Source organism: Colletotrichum siamense (assembly GCF_013390195.1).
Source record: "Colletotrichum siamense strain Cg363 chromosome Unknown KSG_Cg363_contig09, whole genome shotgun sequence".
NCBI classification, from domain to species: Eukaryota; Fungi; Ascomycota; class Sordariomycetes; order Glomerellales; family Glomerellaceae; genus Colletotrichum; species Colletotrichum siamense.
In genome coordinates this window covers 3744354-3763794 of record NW_023501022.1, presented here as the reverse complement: position 1 = coordinate 3763794, position 19441 = coordinate 3744354, and the positions used below count along the sequence as shown (strand labels likewise).

Genomic DNA, 19441 nt, shown 5'->3' with positions numbered 1-19441 from the left:
TTGACGTGCCGTTATCGCTCCGATCAAGTGAAGCTATAAGAAGAACCAACCATCCAGTCATTTTACAGTGAATACTCACTCATCTGCAGCCTCACCCTGAGAAGCTAGCTGCTGGTTATACCCCGCTTTGACAGCTCCCCATAATCTGTAATTCATCCATCACTCGCAACACCACACGTCAACATGTCCTTCACACCTTCCAAGATTCTCGTCTTCGGCGCCACGGGCAACATTGGCCTGTTCATCACCGAAGCTCTATTGGACGCCAGCCCGGCATTCGGTCAGATCACCATCTTCACATCACCGTCTACCGTAGAGAACAAGGCGGCGCTGCTCGACGGATGGAAGAAGAAGGGCGCCAACATCATCAGTGGCAACGTCGACAACAATGACGAGGTCAAGGCTGCCTACAAGGAGCACGATACCGTCGTCTCGGCTCTGGGAAGGAACGTTATTGAGAAGCAAATCGACCTCATCAAGCTGGCCGAGGAGACCGACTCCGTGAAGTGGTTCTTCCCCTCAGAGTACGGCACAGACATCGAGTACGGCCCCAAGAGCCCCAACGAGAAGCCTCACCAGGCCAAGCTCAAGGTGCGCAAGTACATCCGCGATAACGTCAAGCGGCTCAAGTACACGTACCTGGTGACGGGACCGTACGTCGACATGTACCTGTCTCTCGCCCCGGTGGCACCGGAGGCCGGTGGATATGATGTCAAGACCAAGAAGGCCGTTTTGGTGGAAGACGGCGAGGGCAAGGTCGGCTTGATCACCATGAAGGAGTGAGTCTTTTCTTACGCCAGCGCTCACTTGAATGTTGCTAACCCCTCCACAGCGTTGGCAAAACTCTAGTCGCCTCACTCAGACACCCTGACGCGTCGTTCAACAAGGCCCTGAAGGTGCAGTCGTTCGTCGCGACACCGAAGCAGATTCTGGCCGAGTTCGAGAAGCAGACGGGCGCAAAGTGGGAAACCTCCTACGTGCCGCTGAAGAAGCTTGAAGAGGCTGAGGAGAAGGCGTGGGCCGATGGCAAGCCGTACGCGACCATCTTCACCCTGCGCCGCATCTGGGCCGAGGGCGGTACCTTATACGAGAAGACGGACAACGAGAGCATTGGCGTTGGGCCCAACGATGTTGAGACTTTGGAGGTGGCTGTTGGACGGGCTTTGGGAAAGACCGAGTAACTATTGAAAAGAGTCGAATAAATCGTCAGCCCATTCTTGGCTTGGTTATCCCGTCCGCCCGACGTGTAGACGTGAGTGGCAGGCTCATCAAACATGGAACGCCATGTTTTCTCATCGACAGAAGACCGAACATCCGCAGCTTAAGTCCCTGCAAGATGCTACGATCGATGCCCGGTTATTCCGACAGAGTGCCTCTAGACAACGAAAACCTGTCAAAGATCTGCATAATCATTCCATGAGCTGGCTTGCATGAATATAATTTGCGAGCCCACGCTCTCCCAGAATACGAGCTGTGAGAAAGGTGCTCCCAGTGACATGGTATCCAGCTCAGCAGTCCGTTGTGCGCTAATACGGGCCGCGTAAACACCTAAGCTTAATGCCGTAGGTGCCGCAAGCGCTGATCACCGGCGGGCCCCCGCTTGCGGAACCTGGAACATGGGGGCGCTCAGGGACCTGAACTAACTGAGGTGCTGAGGTGCAGTGAGGTGGTGTGTGGCAGCTGTGGCATGTGGGCGCTGTCATGGGATGCCGCCCGCCGGCGTCTTTCCCCAGAAACCGGTTCCACGTTCCATTCAAGGCTCAGGTCGCTTCCTCGTCCCGACTTCCCTTCCCCTCAGGTCCGGACCCTTCACTTCGTACAAAGCTTCTTTCTCTCCCTCACACCACACTTTGGACGACACAATTGGAAAACATCGCGAGAGACACGTCCAATATGGCTCCCTCTGGTCTTCGCCAGTGCATGCACGATGTCAGCCCTTACCTGCTGCTACTGATCTGTGTCTCGACGCTGGGCCCCCTGCAGTTCGGCTTCCATCTGGTACGTATTGCATCATACCTTTGCCCGCCTCCTCCGACTTCCGTCACTCACCCAACACGACAACTAACGACGGTGATTCCTGTCTAGGCCGAGCTCAACGCGCCCCAAGATGTCCTCACTTGCCGGAAGAAGTCGATCCAGGCCAAGACCACCATGCTGAAATGGGTGCACTCCAAGTCACCCGATACCGAGAGCTGGCTCCCCGACTGTATTCCCATGACCGATGCCGTCTTCGCGACCGTTTCCTCGATCTTCACCGTTGGCGGCCTGATCGGTGCCCTCTGCGCCGGCCCCTTCTCCTCCAAGCGCGGCCGCCTGCCTGCGATGCGCCTGACCGCGGTTTTTTACATCATTGGTGCTGTTATCGAGACGCTTGCCGGCAACGCGCCAGTCCTGTCGATCGGCCGTTTCTTCACTGGTGCCGCGGCCGGAGCTTCGACTGTCATTGTGCCGCTGTACATCAGTGAGATTGCACCGCCCAAGGAGCGCGGCCTGTTCGGCGCCATGACACAGGTCTCCATCAACGTCGGCATTCTGGGAGTCCAGACTCTGGGATACTTCTTGAGCTACGGAAAGCAGTGGCGCTGGATCCTGGCCGCTGGTGTGATTGTTTCTCTGGCTCAGGCCTCGGGTCTGCTTCTTGTTCCCGAGAGCCCGGCTTGGCTTGCTGCCAACGGAGATGCTCCAAAGGCCCGCCGCACCCTGCAGCGGATCCGCGGCAAGGACTTTGACATCAAGGAGGAGGTCGAGGCTTGGGACGCCGATAATGCCGTTGCTGAGGCGGAGGGTCTCTTGGCCCAGAGCGACGCTACGCCTCCGACTTCTCCAGGGCTTCCCAAGAAGACTTCGCCCGTCCACCTCGGCTTCTTTGAGGTTGTCAAGGAGCCGCTCTACAGGCCCGCCATCGCTGCTGTTGTCGGCATCATGTTTGCGCAGCAGCTGTGCGGTATCAACTCGATCATCATGTACTCCGTGTCCCTCCTGACGGACCTTCTCCCCGTCAGCTCTGCCCTGCTTACCATTCTGATCTCCGTTGTCAACCTGATTACCACAGCTGCGTGCTCTCCGCTGCCCGACAAGCTTGGCCGAAAGAGGTGCATCCTGATTTCCATCATTGGCCAGGGCACTAGCTCCCTGATCCTCGCTCTCTCGATCAAGTTTGGCGTCAAGATCTTGTCGGCGGTGTCCGTCGTGTCTTTTGTGGCCTTCTTCGCTGTTGGTCTTGGGCCAGTGCCCTTCATTCTCGCGTCGGAGCTGGTCGGACAGGAGGCTGTTGGCGCCATTCAGTCATGGTCTCTGGGTGCAAACTACGTAGCGACGTTCCTGGTTGCCCAATTCTTTCCTATCGTCAACAACTTCCTTAACCAACTGCTCGGCGGCGCAGGCTGGGTGTACTTCCTGTTCGCCGGATTTGCGCTGTTGTTTGCGCTCTTCGTGTCTGTCAAGGTGCCGGAGACGCTTGGAAAGAAGGATGCCGACGAAGTCTGGGGTCGGACCCGTCGCTTGGATTAAGGTTACGTCTAGAATTGTGGCGATTCAATCATTATCAAGGTAATTGGATGGGAATAAAAGGCGTTTACAGACTTCCATAGGGTATATTGATATTGCTCAGCTTTGAAACAGCCTCCTGCCTCTGATGGTCTGTTCCAATTGCAAAATGCCAGCTTTGACGCCATCAACAACGTAGACTTGGCTACCCTTCTCCTTACCGTAGACCTCTATCGCCGAATTGCGAATGATTTCCTCAAGGCCCGCCATGCCAGCACATCCCATGACCACGCAGCCAACATCGCCGCTGTTGAGCAGCTTCTTGGTCGCCTTGACGAGCTTCTCCTTGACCTCTTCAGGACTGACGTGATGGAAGTCTCCGGCAGTCAGCCCGGTAGTCATGACTCCACCAAACTTGGCGTTTTCTGCCTCTTCAGCTTGCCCAAGATAGCACTTGACTCCATGGCTGAGATGCGTCTCCCAAAAGTCGCCAGTGGTCACCACGCCCCATTTTGAGGAGGTGGCGGCGGGTGAGGTGTGAGGGAGGAGTGAGATTGCAGTGAGGACACTTGCCTCGAAGATGCCGGTGACGGCTAGCTTGTTGTGGTACTTCTGAGAGAGCTTCTCGACGAGCGTGTGGACGCTGTAGCAAGCGACGAGCAAGCCGTCGTACTGCTCAATCTGCTCGCTGGTGAGGTTGCTGAGCACGGCCTCGGTGCTGCGCTGGATGTCTGCGTCGTCGTTTATGCTGGCGGGGCTGTCGGACGGCGCCGTGTAAGTGTGAATTTCGAGAGACTGACGTTAGAGATCAGCCAGTGATGCTTTTTACTGTCAAGCCATCACGGATGGCATGTTGACAGCTTCAACCCCCCAGCTTACATCGTGCAGGGGCATTCCCTGGATGGCCTTCTCCATGCCCCTCGTCATGTCGAGAGAGGAGTTGGGGTTGATCACGAGGATCTTGATATTTCGACGGAGAAGCCGGGTCGTCATGGTGGCGGTTTGGCGTGAAACTCAATGAGAAATCTGCGATATGTTCACGACACCTCGGGAAACATTCACGAGAGAAAAGCAGCAATCTCGACGGGGTAAAAGCTGCGTTCACGCCGCCGGCCAGTGGAGACAGTGCCGACAATTGTGGGGTTTGCCGGCCCGGTTGCGCTGACAGCGACATCTCACACTCAGCAGGTGCACCGCTCAGACGAGCACAGGTGTCGAAGGAAGGTGTGGTGGTGCAGACTGCCCGTGCTGCGGGGTATCACGTGACAGCGCCTGCTCAGCCACCGCTGTGTGACGATCCAGTTGCAGCACTGGCACTGGACAGCTGGAGGCAGCGAACCCAACCAACCCCACTATCGACGACACAGACGTAACAGCTTCCCGGGTGCTCTCCCCAACCCAACCACACCTCTCCCTCCCTCCCAAGACAGAAGCTCAACCTCTCAGCCCTGCAGCTTCAGCTTCTGCTTTCACAATGGCAGCCGAGGCCCCCATCGGTAAGACGCAATTCTCCTGATACCGCCCTGCAGCGGCTGGCTCCCGGACAGCTGCCCGTCATCACCGCTGCTTGGCTGATTGATTGATGATCATGATGGGGAGGTGGCTGACGCAAGATCCACCACAGTCCTCGACGGAGGAACCGGTTTCCTCAAGGTCGGCTACGCAGCGCAGAACTTCCCCGAATTCCAATACCCTTCCATCGTCGGCCGACCGATCCTGAGAACCGAAGAGCAAGGAGACACCAATGACCTCGTTATCAAGGACATCATGTGCGGTGACGAGGCCGCCGCCGCCCGCACCATGCTCCAGATCAGCTACCCCATGGAGAACGGTATCGTCAAGAAGTGGGAGGACATGCAGCACCTCTGGGACTACACCTTCAACGAGAAGATGAAGGTCGACACGCAAGGACGCAAGATCCTGCTGACCGAGCCCCCGATGAACCCGCTGCGGAACCGTGAGCAGATGTGCGAGGTCATGTTCGACCGGTACGGATTTGGCGGTGTCTACGTTGCGATCCAGGCCGTGTTGGCACTCTACGCCCAAGGTAAGATACTCTCTCGAAACCACCGTTAACGTCGATGAGCAATTGCGTACACAATGGGGCTAACTTGGCTGCTTCCAGGTCTCAGCTCCGGTGTCGTCGTCGACTCGGGAGACGGCGTGACCCACATCGTCCCCGTGTACGAGTCCGTGGTCCTCAACCACCTCACCCGCAGACTCGACGTTGCCGGCCGCGACGTCACGCGCAACCTCATTGCGCTCCTGCTGCGCCGCGGTTACGCGCTCAACAGAACGGCCGACTTCGAGACGGTCCGCCAGATCAAGGAGAAGCTCTGCTACGTCTCGTACGACCTGGAGCTGGACAAGCGCCTCAGCGAGGACACGACGGTGCTGGTGGAGAGCTACACGTTACCTGACGGCCGCGTCATCCGCGTGGGCAGCGAACGTTTCGAGGCGCCCGAGTGCTTGTTCCAGCCTCACCTCGTCGACTGCGAACAGCCAGGTATTGCTGAGTTCCTGTTCAACACGATCCAGGCGGCCGACGTCGACGTCAGGTCGTCACTCTTCAAGGCCATCGTCCTGTCGGGTGGTAGCAGCATGTACCCCGGTCTGCCCTCGCGTCTGGAGAAGGAGCTCAAGCAGCTGTGGCTTACACGGGTGCTCGGCGGCAACCCGGAGAGATTAAACAAGTTCAAGGTCCGGATAGAGGACCCGCCCCGCCGGAGACACATGGTGTTCCTCGGAGGTGCGGTGCTGGCCAACATCATGGCGGACAAGGAGGGCATGTGGGTTACCAAGCAGGAGTGGGATGAGCAGGGCCCGCGGGTGCTGGAGAAGCTTGGACCGCGATAGACGGCCGCGGTGTAATCATCCCCGGGGGTGTGCTGTGGCTGATCTTGGTCTTCTTGTTGGTAGAGTGGCATGCATGCGACAGGTTTCTAGAGCCTCTTTTTTTGTTTTCTAACGAAAAAGTTGATGAAGTCTTTTTTACGTCCGTTACTGACGTAGCATTGTGTCCCCGTCTCTGTCTCATGTGAAGCTGTCAGGGGAAAGGGAAAGTATTAGGTAAGGCAACCTAAAGCAAGGAGCTGTGAGGTGTTGGGATGGAAGGGGAAGTCTGATTGATGCCCTTGCTCCAACACCGTGCCTTGGGTGGCAGAAATGGCACTGTAGGCAGAAGGCGAGCGCCTTCCGCCACCAGACACAAGCAGAGGCAGAGCAGCCGGGACCTTATGAATGGCAGCCACGCCGCCTCGCTTTCTGTTGCTCTCAGTGAAACGTCACTTTCCTCACTCCTTCACTCATCACGACCGCCGTTGCTCTCACTCGCTTCTGCGTCAATGGTCCTGCGCCGACACCTCTCGCTGCTGTCTCTCACATTGCCGGCCCGAGTCGCTCCTCTGCCAGGTTCTCCATCCCAATGCGACTCTCCGTCAGCCTTCTCCGCACTTGATACCGCCATTCGGCCGTGATCGCACACAGTAAACACCGAAACATTTCTCGACTCGTGCGGGACGCGCGACGCCGATCATCGCGCATACATTACTGGAACCTACAGATTACCTACACTACACTACATACGCAGCAGCCATTTTTTAACCTGCGCAGTTGGGGGAGATCCTCACGCGCATATCAGATATACTGCCCGCATCAAGCCCCCTTCCGGCAACTTACAACCCAGATACCCGCCCGCGCCCCCGGAGATCCCGGCCGAGGTGCCTGCGACAAGCTCACCACACGCGTGGTGGTGGCACGCGCGCATATCCTCCGATCTCCGAATCTCACTGAGATTCTACTGCTGCTGCTGGTGACCCCCGCGCGAATTCGCCCTATCACCAGCCCAGCCCACGTCGCGGCCAAATTTGGCCTGTACAGGCATCGGGCGACACCACCTTTCCTTTTTGTTCGTGTCTCCAACGCGCAGCGCCGTTGGGCTTTTGGGCATAACTTCTGCTCTCCTGCAGCACAGGACGACAGTGAGCAGAGAAACAAGAAACCTCCGAACAGGAAAAAAGAATCTACTGCGATACCAAAGCAAGCACAAGAAGCACAAGCACTCGCCCGGCCCCTTTGGCCGACGGGATATTGCGCCATCCTCCACTTTCGCATCTCAACCGCGCACGCGCACGAGGCTGGTCCCACGCCGGGCCTGGCCTGACCTGACGCTGAACGCTGAAGCTGACTGACGCCGGACGGAGACGTGCCTGATCCTGACTTTTATTGAATTTCGGCCGGCGCCGTCTTGTCATACCTTGAAGCCTTGGCCCTTTTGGCGGCGACACGGATCTTGGGTTATCCTACCCCGTCTTGACACTGCCTCTATCCCGGATCCAGGTTTGGGCCGACCGATATCCACCGGGAAAGTAATTGAGTCTCCATTTCGCCACGTTCCCGCCGTCTGCCTTTCTCTTTCCGAGGGTAGGTGCGAAAGCGACGGACCAGGTTCCCGGGACACACGCAGTTCCATTCAGTTTTAGCCTCTAGGCCGGGGCACCGACAAACCACATTGACGGTTGTGGCATTACGCCATTGGACTCGGGCAGCGAGGCTCGAAACCCAGCAGTGACAACCTCAGGCCTGCTGCTGAGGACCAAAAGAAAAGGGCCACGCGGATAACGGCGTTTAGGTGTTTTGGATCTTTCGGATAACTGGACCGGCTGGGAAGGAGTCTGCCACGCAGCATCAAATTCCCACATTGCAGGGAACCTCTTACGGACCACCACATCACTCCAGAGCTTACCGAGCGAGACGCTCGTTACCGTCGGATGATGAGCCTGACCAACCCGCCATCCGTCGCCTCTGGCCCCAGCTCGGTGCGGACGGGCACGCTCAAGAGAAGCGTCCAGGCCGCGTTTGAAGGTGAGTTTTGGTGTTTGCTTGTGCTTCATTCATCGTACTCGCCGTCCCTTACCCTTATTCACAAACGGACTTTCCGCGTCTGTGTTCGCCCCCTGCCTCGAGTTGGCTTACTCTGATATCCCCAATTTTGCCCATCTACCTGACTCGAACTACTGTCAATGTGTCGTTTGAGGCGGCGGCGACGGCGGCGGACAAACCCAAAAGTCAAGCGACGTGCAACACAAAAAATAAGTTGAGCGAGAATATTGGCGGCAGACAAAAAAGAAGCTCCCGTGGGAGTTTGCAAAGACAGACAGGAAGGATGGGGACAGCGTGAGATGAAGTACTTACATCTTCGGAACGATCCATCTGACTCCAATTCCGCCGTCGGCCGCCAACGCCGCCTTCTCCGCCGTGGATTTCCCCTTTCGCCTTCGTTGCTTTTACAATTTTGTTTTATCCACATTTTCTCCTCTTGTCGATCGACAGTCCCCAACCCCGGCCGGCGTCCCATCCGTCCTGGTGTATCGAATCGTATCTCGCCGTATGCACCCCTCCCACTGCTAATCCTGCACACTGCACTGCACACACTCACACACTCACACACTCACACACACACACACCTCTGTCTATGGCTGTTGCTGCTCTTTGGCTGCGCTCTGCATAGCTACTAAGAGCCTGGGTTGGAGAAACGACTGATCAGAGAGAGCTCATCCACGGGAATCGGGGTCATTGTACTTCGCCGCGGCACAGCTCCTCGCTTGCCTCTCAGGCTGCAACTGCGTCGTCGTTTCTCACTCTGGCCCCCTAAAACCCCCAATCTACCTCATCCTTTTTGATTATCCAACTGCCCGACACTAGCTCACATCACGTCGCCTTACACACCCATTCATCACGACCCCAGTTCACATCCTATCGCATCCCAATCCCATCCTCCACCCCTCCTATCCCATCCTGCCGGGAATCCCGCCTACGACCAAACTTGCCTCTTGCATACATATCTCTGTCGGGAGGCCTTGCACTCACGTTGCGTTCGCGTCTCGTCTCTTCTCCTCATTCCCTCTGTTCGATCTTATTTTCGTCTCCTCTGTCTCCACCACACCCTTTTTCCCTTTTCCCAAATTTTTTTTTTTCGCTTTCCCTTTGCATCTCACACGAACGCCCAGGCGGAGAGCGGAAGGGCGCCGGCACCACCCAGGTCTTCCCAGCTGTGTGTTTCGGGCCTTCGGCGGGTGGCAGGCTGCATTCTTCCGCCGTGCTCTGGCTGGCCTGCTTAAAGCTTAGGAGGCGCCCGAACCCCGCGAACTCCAGCCCATTGCCTCAATTCAGCCCCCAGTCAGTCCCTTCCGAGGCCTGGACCTAGATCGGCGGTGAGCTTTCTTGCCTGAGCTTGCCTTGCCTTGCCTTGGCCCCCTCATCTCAGTCGTCTTGTGCTCTCGTCAATCGTGTGATTGTCTCTCTCATAATCAGCCCTGTGTCGCTGTGAGAGGTCTCACCTCATCTCATCCTCCGCTTGTACAAAGACAGACGCAACCAAGGAGACATGTGTCGTGTGTGAAGCGAGTGCATATCATTATAAACCTTCTCTCTCTTCTCTCTCCTCTCGCCCGGTCTCTTATACCACCCTTCCTTCCATCCTCCCGCATACGTCCCTAAATATGTGGAGGGGTATCGGCTACGGCGGCCTGCACAGTCACAGCTCTTGTATTTGGCATCCCCCCCCTTCCGATTACATCTTGAATTCAAGATTCTCCACACCTTAAACATCACCTCAGTCCATACTAACGGTACTTTTCACAGACCCAGCAGACCGCGGCGTAGGCCACATCAACTACCAGCCCAAGGTCCGCGTCATCGAGCGGTACAAGGTCGTCGGCTTCATCAGCTCGGGAACCTATGGCCGCGTCTACAAGGCCCTCGGCCGCCAGGGCCAGCCCGGCGAGTTCGCCATCAAGAAGTTCAAGCCCGACAAGGAGGGCGAGCAGATCTCTTACACGGGCATCTCGCAGTCCGCCATCCGCGAGATGTCCCTGTGCAGCGAGCTGAAGCACGCCAACGTCATCAAGCTGGTCGAGATCATCCTCGAGGACAAGTGCATCTTCATGGTCTTCGAGTACGCCGAGCACGACCTGCTGCAGATCATCCACCACCACACACAGAACCCGCGCCACCCGATCCCGCCGCAGACCGTCAAGAGCATCATGTTCCAGCTGCTCAACGGGTGCCAGTACCTCCACGCCAACTGGGTCCTGCACCGCGACCTCAAGCCGGCCAACATCATGGTCACCTCCGCGGGCGAGGTCAAGATCGGCGACCTGGGCCTCGCGCGGCGCTTCGACAAGCCGCTGCACTCGCTCTTCAGCGGCGATAAGGTCGTCGTGACGATCTGGTACCGCGCGCCCGAGCTCATCCTCGGCTCGCGGCACTACACGCCCGCGATCGACATGTGGGCCATCGGCTGCATCTTCGCGGAGCTCCTCTCGCTGCGGCCCATCTTCAAGGGCGAGGAGGCCAAGATGGACAGCAAGAAGACGGTGCCCTTCCAGCGCAACCAGATGCAGAAGATCGTCGACATCATGGGCCTGCCCACCAAGGAGCGCTGGCCGCTGCTGACCGCCATGCCCGAGTACACGCAGCTCGGCACGCTGCAGCCGCCGATGACGCCGCACCACCACGGCCACCACCGCGGGCACCACCACCAGCAGCCGCCGCCGGCGAACGGGTCGAACCTCGAGAAGTGGTACTACAGCACCATCTCGCAGGGGCAGTCGAGCAGCGCGACGTCGGCGCCGAACGCGCAGAACGCGCCGCTGGCGAGCCTGGGCGCGGAGGGGTACAAGCTGCTGGCGAGTTTGCTGGAGTATGACCCCGTGGAGCGGCTGACGGCGGCGAAGGCGCTGCAGCACCCGTTCTTCTCGACGGGGGATCGGTTGAACGCGCACTGCTTCGAGGGGCTGAAGAACGAGTACCCGCACAGGAGGGTCAGCCAGGACGACAACGATATCCGGACGAGTAGTTTGCCGGGGACGAAGAGGAGCGGGCTGCCGGATGATTCGTTGGCGAGGCCAGTGAAGAGGATGAAGGAGATGTAGGGGTGAGGTTTTCCTCACCGGGGGGTTGTGAGATGAGGCGTGTGGTTGCTTTTTTTCTACCCCGGAGTTTTTTTGGACGGGTGGGGGCATAGATGTGGCGTTTGAGGCGTTGATACCATATGAGTTATATTAGATGGAATGGAAGACGGGGACGAGGTCCTCTTGATGAATCATGCTGTGTAAGGGTAAGAGTGTGAGTGACAACGCGGGGATGGTGTGTATATACTGAAAGAGGTGCCGAGGACGGGCAGAGGTAGGAAGATTGCCCGCATCGAGTAATAATGAGCAAGTCAGCCTGACGGTTCAGATGACGATATACCAAAATGTGGGTAACAGCGATACAGGTGTATTCTTTCAACAGCCGATTTGCCTGTTTCGATACCAAACATGAAGTCCCCGGCCCCTTATGTACCTTATACGAGAAAGGCGGTGTTGCCCGACTTAGCCGTTGGAAAGGAGTGTCCGTCTTCCTGCCCGACACGTCTTGGCCAGATGGCATCGTCGAAGGGCCGGGCATCCTCATTCTGGCTTCCGATGGGTGGACGGGTCTTGTACTATATAAGGCGTTGATGTTGTACTTGAAAATAGGCCAGACAGCCAATATGCATCTCTAGCATCTCTGCGACTTCGTCTGGAGATGAAAGATGTGAGCTCCGTGACGAAGGGTTACCTGCGGATGTCTTGGTAGAGAGAGGCTTGTTCCTTTCCGACTGAACCAAGTTCTCAATGCTTCCGGGTCTTTGCCTCTTCTGTGGGAGTATTGGGTGGGGATCAAACGCGGGCGATGAAGAATAGTCTTGGAACACTTCAAGCGCGACTGGACCATACAGTATCGCGGCAATAGTATCGCGCCAGGCGTTGAAACGACCTCAGGCTCGAACTATGTCTAAATTGCCTTCTGGATGGACCAGGTGCAGTTGTCAGATGTTTGCCTGGGTCAGATTCTGGTCGGGAAAACAGGGCCCTGACTTCTTTGTCCTTTTATAGAAGACATCGCACCTGGATCTTGATCTCTTCCAGAGTGTCTTGCGAGAATCCTGATCCCGAGGTCCTGAACCCGATGCTTGCCTGGGTGTCAGTAGCTTAAATACGCTCTTGTGAGCTTGATTTCGTGCTTCTAACCAGAAATGAGTTTTGTCTCCCTGGATCTACTGCGAATCTTCATCATCCTCATGTGCGACAGCTATGTGGTGAGCGCTGCCCGACTTCGTTCGACAATTGATGTGAAAAGAGACGATTGCGTCTGTTTAGTATATTTGTATGAATACAATGGCAGAAGCAGTCATGAGAGAAGACGATGGCACGAAGGCGTAACTTAGATTTGTTTAGCGTCAATTTTGAGAATCGCTGCCCAACAGAACTAGCACTCTGTTCGTAGTGTTTCCACTGAGAGACCGCGATGTGTCTCGACAATATTGGGGATGAAACACCCAAGAGCAAGTGCAAATACGTCAAGGCTTTTATACACATCAAAGACGTCAAATTGGGGAAGTGGTCGGGTCGCCCCGCATAGCGTAGGCTGTGGGATGCATATAAAGCGTAGCCTTGGACACATGACACTGGCTGAGCAACAATCTTACGGTCTTCCGGGTCTGTTGGAGTTCGTATTGTGATGTTTTTGAAGTCGAGGTGGCCTCTCTATGAGACGGAAATTGATCGACAAGGATACGCGCACAAGAGGTTTGCTTCCTCTCCCTAGTCGTCATCGTCTTCCTTCCCTGTCTTTGCTCAGTGGTGTATTCATATATAGTTGGTTGGGGCGTGTCATTAGAGCGTGGGCGAGGATCTCGGACAGACAGATACATCTTTCGCATGATTGGGACTGTGGTGTCGTTTAGAAGCACGCGGAGACAGGAACCATTTGATTGGAAATAAAGACTGTGGCGTGTATTGTGCGTCTCTTGCTGTAGAGAGGTTCCAAAAGAGCAGAAAGACCGCCGCTTTTATATAAAAGCATTTGTTTTGAAATTATCTCCGAAATACTTGGCGCGACGAGTGAACGAGCGTCGGCCTTGGTGGCTGCTGCTCATAGGTATTCTTCGGTGCATGATGAAAGCCTCGGCGCAGGCTTAGGCTCTAGAGTCAAGTTCTCAGAAATGAGGTGTCTTCTGCGTGAGACTGATTTGAGACGTGTGCGAGCTTATGCCTTGCTCCGAAGAGGCGAACATAAAAGTCCTGCCTCTCGCCTGGTATGGTGGTGGTTGTTCCACGCCAAACAAATGTGTCCTCGTTGAATATACGTAGATGTCTGTTTGATTCGACAAAACTTGTCGTTAACAACGTCAACTTGTCCCTTGATTATGGGTTTGCGTTCCTCGATTGTCCGATACCTTTGTCTTCCTTCTGTCCCTCGAGCCTGATGGCGTCCGGTGTCCGCTGCGGTTTATTCATGTGTACTCGATGCTCATATCAAATTAGAAACAGCTAAATAGCTTCCATGACTGAGGTTAAATAAGAACTGAGGCGCAGTGAAATTCATAGCAGAGTCCCAGCGAAAGGGTCAGTGATGCCGAACAGATTGTTTCTGGTTGGCATTGTAGACTTACAAGAAAAAGTTCTTTTTAAGACATGCCGTCGCCTCACGCAAGCTCGAAGAACCAATCAAGTAATATGGCGGAGAAATCCAGTCCTTCCGATACCGTTTCTACTACAATTATCAAGGGCTTCTATGAGGAAGCTTCCAGTCCGGGGCTGCCCTAAATAAACCTTGGATTTCGCGTCAGCGTTCTTAGAATCTCTACACATTCATTCTCGAAGTTTGCTTGGTTAGAGCACATTGAGATGTTCATTTAGAAACCACACCTAAAGCCAGAAATCAGGGCTATCATCGTCGATCAAGCGCATTGGCTTTCGCCATGCAACATTGTGTCTCTATCGTTCTCCATAACTTCTTGCTTGTACCGCCCAATACATTGCAGCATCAATTGCAAATAGCGATGGCCATTACAAATGCTGAATCTGATTCCTGAAGATTAAGCGTCGTGACGACGACCAGCAGCGCTTGTGCGATGCCATTAGACTTGAACGCATTTAATCTCTTGAGTACTACTGCAATGGCTTCCATTTTGGCCTTGCTAGATTGGAAGTCATCGTTGCAGCCATATGCGTGAACAGGTCGATGTTAAATACTTCTCACAGAGCTGGAAACGAGGAAAGAAGTCGCTCTGCAGCCACAACATCGGAGGAAAGAGTGCGATTGGTGTTCAAATTGAGAATTTCTTAAATACGATGTGTACTCCTGTTCTCCTAAAACATCATTAGAGCGTCGATTATCTGCATACAAGAGTGGTTGAAGCTTCTACGACTACACGCCCAATTCCATATAATCCTAGAATAATATCAAACTCTCAGAATCTTTGCAATATCGGGTCGTGATCAAGTTCTAGTTACCTGTCTCGTCTACCCAGGACAGCATGAGTTCGAGAAAACCCCGAAAACCTCACCTGGAGTCAAACTATTGAGAATCCATATACATCGTTCTGCGGCTCTCCCGGCGATCCTCGCCGTACGATTACTCATGTCTGTATAGATTTTGGCTGATAACAGCTAGTGCGCACTTGCCGACGTTCTTAACCAGCCATCGCCGAAGTATCGTGGCGCTTAACAGAATTATCTTTTCCTCGCAACATGCGACTGAGCTTACAGATCTGTTGACTCAATCATAACAAAAGACAAGACAAACAATAGCTTAAGTACACATGACTGTCTGTGTGACGTATCGCTGGTCGACTCGCGTCGACGGTTTCACGTGTGAGAGTGTTGCGTCCCACGTCAGATCACGAGATCCATATCCAAATCGAAGGAGACCAGCCGAAAAAGTCCTAGAGTTGAATGGTATGCATGAGAGTGCGCAGAGACAAGGAAAAGCTGCCATGTGCCCTTATTTCTTGGATATAAAAGCTCAGCATCGTGGCATCCATTTGTTTCGAAAGGCAAACGAATTTGCCGCTTGTGGCGAAGTTCCTACTCCCGTATATGCAACAGAGGCAGCCAAATACCATGAGTTCTATTCTGAACCAGCTTGATGAATAGCATAGCGACCAGATGGAAAATCGATTTGGGTTTTGATATCTTGGCTGGCGACTCTGTCGACGTGGCTCGTCGTCTTCGTATTCATGTGAATCGCATTCATGCGAATAGCATCCACCGAAGGATGAACAGTCTGCTTGTCTGAAACTCGCGAAACCTTGGGACGAATTACCGGCACGGCAGACAAGGCCTTGCAGCGGCACAGATGCTGTACATCATCGGCATGGTTGAGCAAATTGCCGCCATGTCTTGCTAGCACATGAGCACTCATGGAGGACTGCGAATTGATTGCCGGCAGAACCATAGAAAGGCAGCTCCATCATCGGCACCACGTTCAGCTAATCGTCGGCCACCACGCCGTATCCAAGGGTTCTCTCCAGGATCCACGTACGGATACCAATCCCCCAACTTGGACGACAACTATTTGTCACTGCCAAACGGTCACACGAAACATGCGGGTCAAGTATTTGGGGAACCAAGGCATACGGTTTGTTTTGATGCATTTCATATTTGAGAGAATCATGAACCCATTCCCCCTTTCACGCCGCGTAGACTCTAGAATTTTATGTGCTCCGACCAACCCAGCCGAAGACACACCAAGGGACGATGCAAAAGCCGCATTGTTTCTTCGTCGAATAATGCACAAAGCCGCAGCCGGTTGGATGACCCCATGAGATAAGGGAACCCCCAAGGAACACACGAGCCCAAGTTGACGACATTTTTCATTTTGATGTTCCACCAACGCCGCCCACGGTGCGGATGATCCGGGGAATCCCTCATGCGCCTTGACCCTAGGCAAGGTAAACCGCTTACTCCTTCTTCTTCTTGGCACCCTTGACCTTCGCCGTTCCGCGCAGAGTCTTCTGGCGGTTCTTGCGCTGCTTGCCTGTGGAGCGCGAGGAATGTCAGCGTTTGCTTCTTGGGGGTTGGGAGTGTTGTTCGCCACCGCGCGGGAGACACCAGACGGCCCGGCAGAGGGACGGCATTCGGGGTTAAGCCCGACCGCTTCAGCAGGACCTCCTGGTATCCTCCCCGGGTGGCGGACCGGTGTCGACGTACGCTGCTGTCTGCTGGCCTTCTCGATCTTGTTGGCGAAGCCAACGCGGACCAGTCTGTAGTGGGGCTCGAACTTCTTCATGGCCTCGGGGGAGTCGTAGACGAGAGCGAAGCCGGTGGTCTTGCCACCACCGAACTGGGTGCGGAGACCGAAGACGTTGATCTGGTCCTTGGTGGCCTTGTACAAGGAGCCGAGCTTCTCACGGAGCTCATCCTTGGAGATGTTGGCACGGCCGGGGTGGAGGATGTCACTGTTGCGCGGGCAAAGTCAGCACACACAAGTCTCTTGCATCGAACTTTTTTTTCGCCCTTTGCCCCGGTTGCCCCATGCTTCCTCCACGCGCTCGCGTTTCGTCAAAATTTGTGGCCGATAAAACTGTCGCAATTGTCGGTCTCTCTCGATCTTCGATGGCGGCGGTGATGGATTGTCGCGGTGGGATGCTCCTTTCGTTGCGGTGGTTTCCTCCTCTTCTTCGATCCGGGGCTTCTTGGGCGAGACAAAGACGGAAATCTTGAGGGGGCAAACTCACACGACCATCTGCTTACGGCCAAGCAGGGGGTTACGGATGAACTTGCGAGTTCGCAGGGTGACGGGGGTGTCGACGTCCGCCATCTTTGCGGTTGGGCTGATCTGTCTGTCGAGAGGGTTGACGCTGAGACAGAAAGTCGGAGAGGTGTGATATCGTCAAAGTCCTGAGAATTGTGATGGGGTACCAGAGGTGAAATTTCCGCGAGGGGGACTGGTTCGCTTAATTGGGCGGAAGCCCTAGAAAGCGTCCGTGCCTCAGGACGGCGCACAGCAGCCTGCCAACGATGGGGAGTGGCGGCAAGTGTCAGGGTCACGTGGGGCGACTGGATCCTTCCCTTTTTTTTTTCTCTCTCTTTCGTGCCTGGGAAGAGCGCAACAAGTCATGTGACTGGCATACTCCACCCAGCGAATTAGAATTTTTGGGATGCAACTCTGGAAATGTCGCCAACGACGCTGGAGCAGCTTGTGGAGGGGTCCGATGCTGCACTGTGTTTGTACGGCTCAACTTTGCGATTCTGACTCAGCAACATCTCAGTGCCCCTCGACTCTGTTCACATCGACATCTTGAATTTCACTGAGCTGCTTGATGAGATATAGCAAATTGATACCTGATCATTCGTTTGCTTTCTATTCGCCTCGGATCTGATTCCAATTCTTCTCGCACCGAGGCGGTTTCAGACGAGTCAATCGACAACACTGTTTCTTAGGCAGGAGCATCCGTTCTGGTGCCTCCTCACTGCCAATTTTTAACCCACTTCCCAATCGGGCAACACGACAACTTCACTTGAAACCCTGGTCAACTTCACCAGGCACCAGGCACCAGGCACAAAGTACCAGATTCATTGCCAAAATGATGCATCTTTCAACACCAGACGACTCCGTCAATCGGTTCTGCTCCCAATATCTGCAGCTCGAGCCAACGCTAGATTATCCACCCGCTCAAGTTATTCGAGAACCACAGGCCCAGAGTGCAATCTACAAGAAGCTGTTTTCAGACGAAGGCCCACGTTACGCGCCCCCAGGTCGATATAGACTTCGTGTACTTAAAGAGCTCGTCGCGAGAATAGAGTCGAGTATTGAGGACTGGGACCAGCATGTAAGTGCCCCCTCAATCTGTAACACCCAAGCATAACACGTTCCTGGGCGGAAGAGTCTGACTACCCTTAGGAGGTTTCGGAAGATCTCATGACAGCCTTGTCAGAGTCTCTCGCGAATCCAATCCCTTCCGAGGCGTCTTCCGTCCAACAAAAGTCCTACGTCACATATCACCTTAGTGAACTGGAGAGCACATCCCCAGATCAGCCGTTATCTACGCCTGACATCACCCTGCTTGAGGCCCGCTCGCTGATCTCTGCGTCTGGCACCACGGGTCTCCGAACTTGGGAAGCCGCCTTGCACCTTGGTCAGTACCTTTGCGCCAACCATCAGATCATCAACGGAAAAAGGGTATTGGAACTTGGTGCAGGAACCGGATATCTCGCCATCCTGTGCGCCAAGCACCTCGGTGCCGCTCACGTTGTTGCATCAGACGGGTCCGATGATGTTATCAACAACCTCCCAGAGAGCTTCTTCCTCAACGATCTTCAAGACAGCGAGCTGGTCAGACCCATGGAGCTGAGATGGGGACACGCCCTCATCGGAACAGAAGATCAGAAGTGGAACAATGGCGAGAGCGTCGACGTCGTCATCGGCGCCGACATCACGTACGACCAGAGCATCATCCCAGCGCTTATCGCGACGGTCGAGGAGCTATTCACCCTCTTCCCCAAGGTGGAGGTCTTGATATCTGCAACTCAGCGCAACGAGGTTACCTTTGAGGCCTTCTGCAGCCGCTGCCGCGAACGCGGCATGGGCTTGGACTACGTCGACTTTCCCATTCCTGCCAGGGCGCTGCAAAAGGGCCCCTTCTACAGCGACAGCGTTCCCATCCGGATATGCCGAGTGTCTGCGCCCTCGAGTACGAGCACAAGCGTGATGTGGTGAGATCGTCACCAAAGCGACCGTGACGCCCTGATAAGCCGCGGTTGAGCCCACGCGGCAAGAAGGTTGATGCTACCGCAATGCAGCTGTCCGAGCCACCGCGCCGAACGTTCGGCATCGTGCATATGCAACTTGCGGGACGCAACACCGGAGAGGCGATGCATCTCTCGAGCACAGAGAGTTCTAGACCGCTGGCGCACCTCCCAAGGAAGCTTTCAAGACGTCGTCTGGACTCCCGTAGCCTAGACACCGCAGTGACTGCTGGCTCAAAAAAAGAGTTTTTGCCAGGCCAGCTGGCTGCAATACCACGACATGTGAAGCGCAATAAACTTGACAAGAGACGATGAATCAGCAACAGCAGTTCATGGCCTGACGCTGCAGAACCTACATCAGCACGAGGAGAGCTCACAAGATTGACAAGGATCAA

The 19441-nt window shown here is 55.0% G+C and overlaps 7 protein-coding genes across 7 annotated transcripts; 5 read left to right on the top strand and 2 right to left on the bottom strand.

The window, feature by feature from the left end:
• Positions 1 to 183: 183 nt before the first annotated feature.
• On the top strand, positions 184 to 1181 carry CGCS363_v013726 (Isoflavone reductase-like protein PCBER; the record flags this gene model as incomplete). Its single annotated transcript, XM_036645575.1, has 2 exons — positions 184 to 779; positions 833 to 1181. 2 exons carry the CDS (start codon positions 184 to 186, stop codon positions 1179 to 1181), a joined length of 945 nt encoding a protein of 314 aa, XP_036489874.1.
• Positions 1182 to 1893: 712 nt separating this feature from the next.
• Positions 1894 to 3510, top strand: CGCS363_v013725 (putative metabolite transport protein; the record flags this gene model as incomplete). The annotated part of the gene is made up of 2 exons (XM_036645574.1): positions 1894 to 1998; positions 2086 to 3510. The coding sequence occupies 2 exons, from the start codon at positions 1894 to 1896 to the stop codon at positions 3508 to 3510; spliced, it is 1530 nt and encodes a 509-aa protein (XP_036489875.1).
• A 96-nt stretch (positions 3511 to 3606) lies between these two features.
• CGCS363_v013724 (Uncharacterized protein) lies at positions 3607 to 4479 on the bottom strand (the record flags this gene model as incomplete). The annotated part of the gene is made up of 2 exons (XM_036645573.1): positions 3607 to 4281; positions 4366 to 4479. 2 exons carry the CDS (start codon positions 4477 to 4479, stop codon positions 3607 to 3609), a joined length of 789 nt encoding a protein of 262 aa, XP_036489876.1.
• Positions 4480 to 4960: 481 nt separating this feature from the next.
• Positions 4961 to 6342, top strand: ARP2 (Actin-related protein 2; the record flags this gene model as incomplete). Its single annotated transcript, XM_036645572.1, has 3 exons — positions 4961 to 4982; positions 5111 to 5533; positions 5612 to 6342. 3 exons carry the CDS (start codon positions 4961 to 4963, stop codon positions 6340 to 6342), a joined length of 1176 nt encoding a protein of 391 aa, XP_036489877.1.
• A 1916-nt stretch (positions 6343 to 8258) lies between these two features.
• SSN3 (Serine/threonine-protein kinase SSN3) lies at positions 8259 to 11420 on the top strand (the record flags this gene model as incomplete). The annotated part of the gene is made up of 2 exons (XM_036645571.1): positions 8259 to 8349; positions 10129 to 11420. 2 exons carry the CDS (start codon positions 8259 to 8261, stop codon positions 11418 to 11420), a joined length of 1383 nt encoding a protein of 460 aa, XP_036489878.1.
• A 4838-nt stretch (positions 11421 to 16258) lies between these two features.
• Positions 16259 to 17118, bottom strand: CGCS363_v013721 (40S ribosomal protein S24; the record flags this gene model as incomplete). Its single annotated transcript, XM_036645570.1, has 3 exons — positions 16259 to 16335; positions 16509 to 16756; positions 17036 to 17118. The coding sequence occupies 3 exons, from the start codon at positions 17116 to 17118 to the stop codon at positions 16259 to 16261; spliced, it is 408 nt and encodes a 135-aa protein (XP_036489706.1).
• Positions 17119 to 17884: 766 nt separating this feature from the next.
• On the top strand, positions 17885 to 19017 carry CGCS363_v013720 (Protein-lysine N-methyltransferase EFM3; the record flags this gene model as incomplete). The annotated part of the gene is made up of 2 exons (XM_036645569.1): positions 17885 to 18130; positions 18202 to 19017. The coding sequence occupies 2 exons, from the start codon at positions 17885 to 17887 to the stop codon at positions 19015 to 19017; spliced, it is 1062 nt and encodes a 353-aa protein (XP_036489879.1).
• Positions 19018 to 19441: the final 424 nt, after the last annotated feature.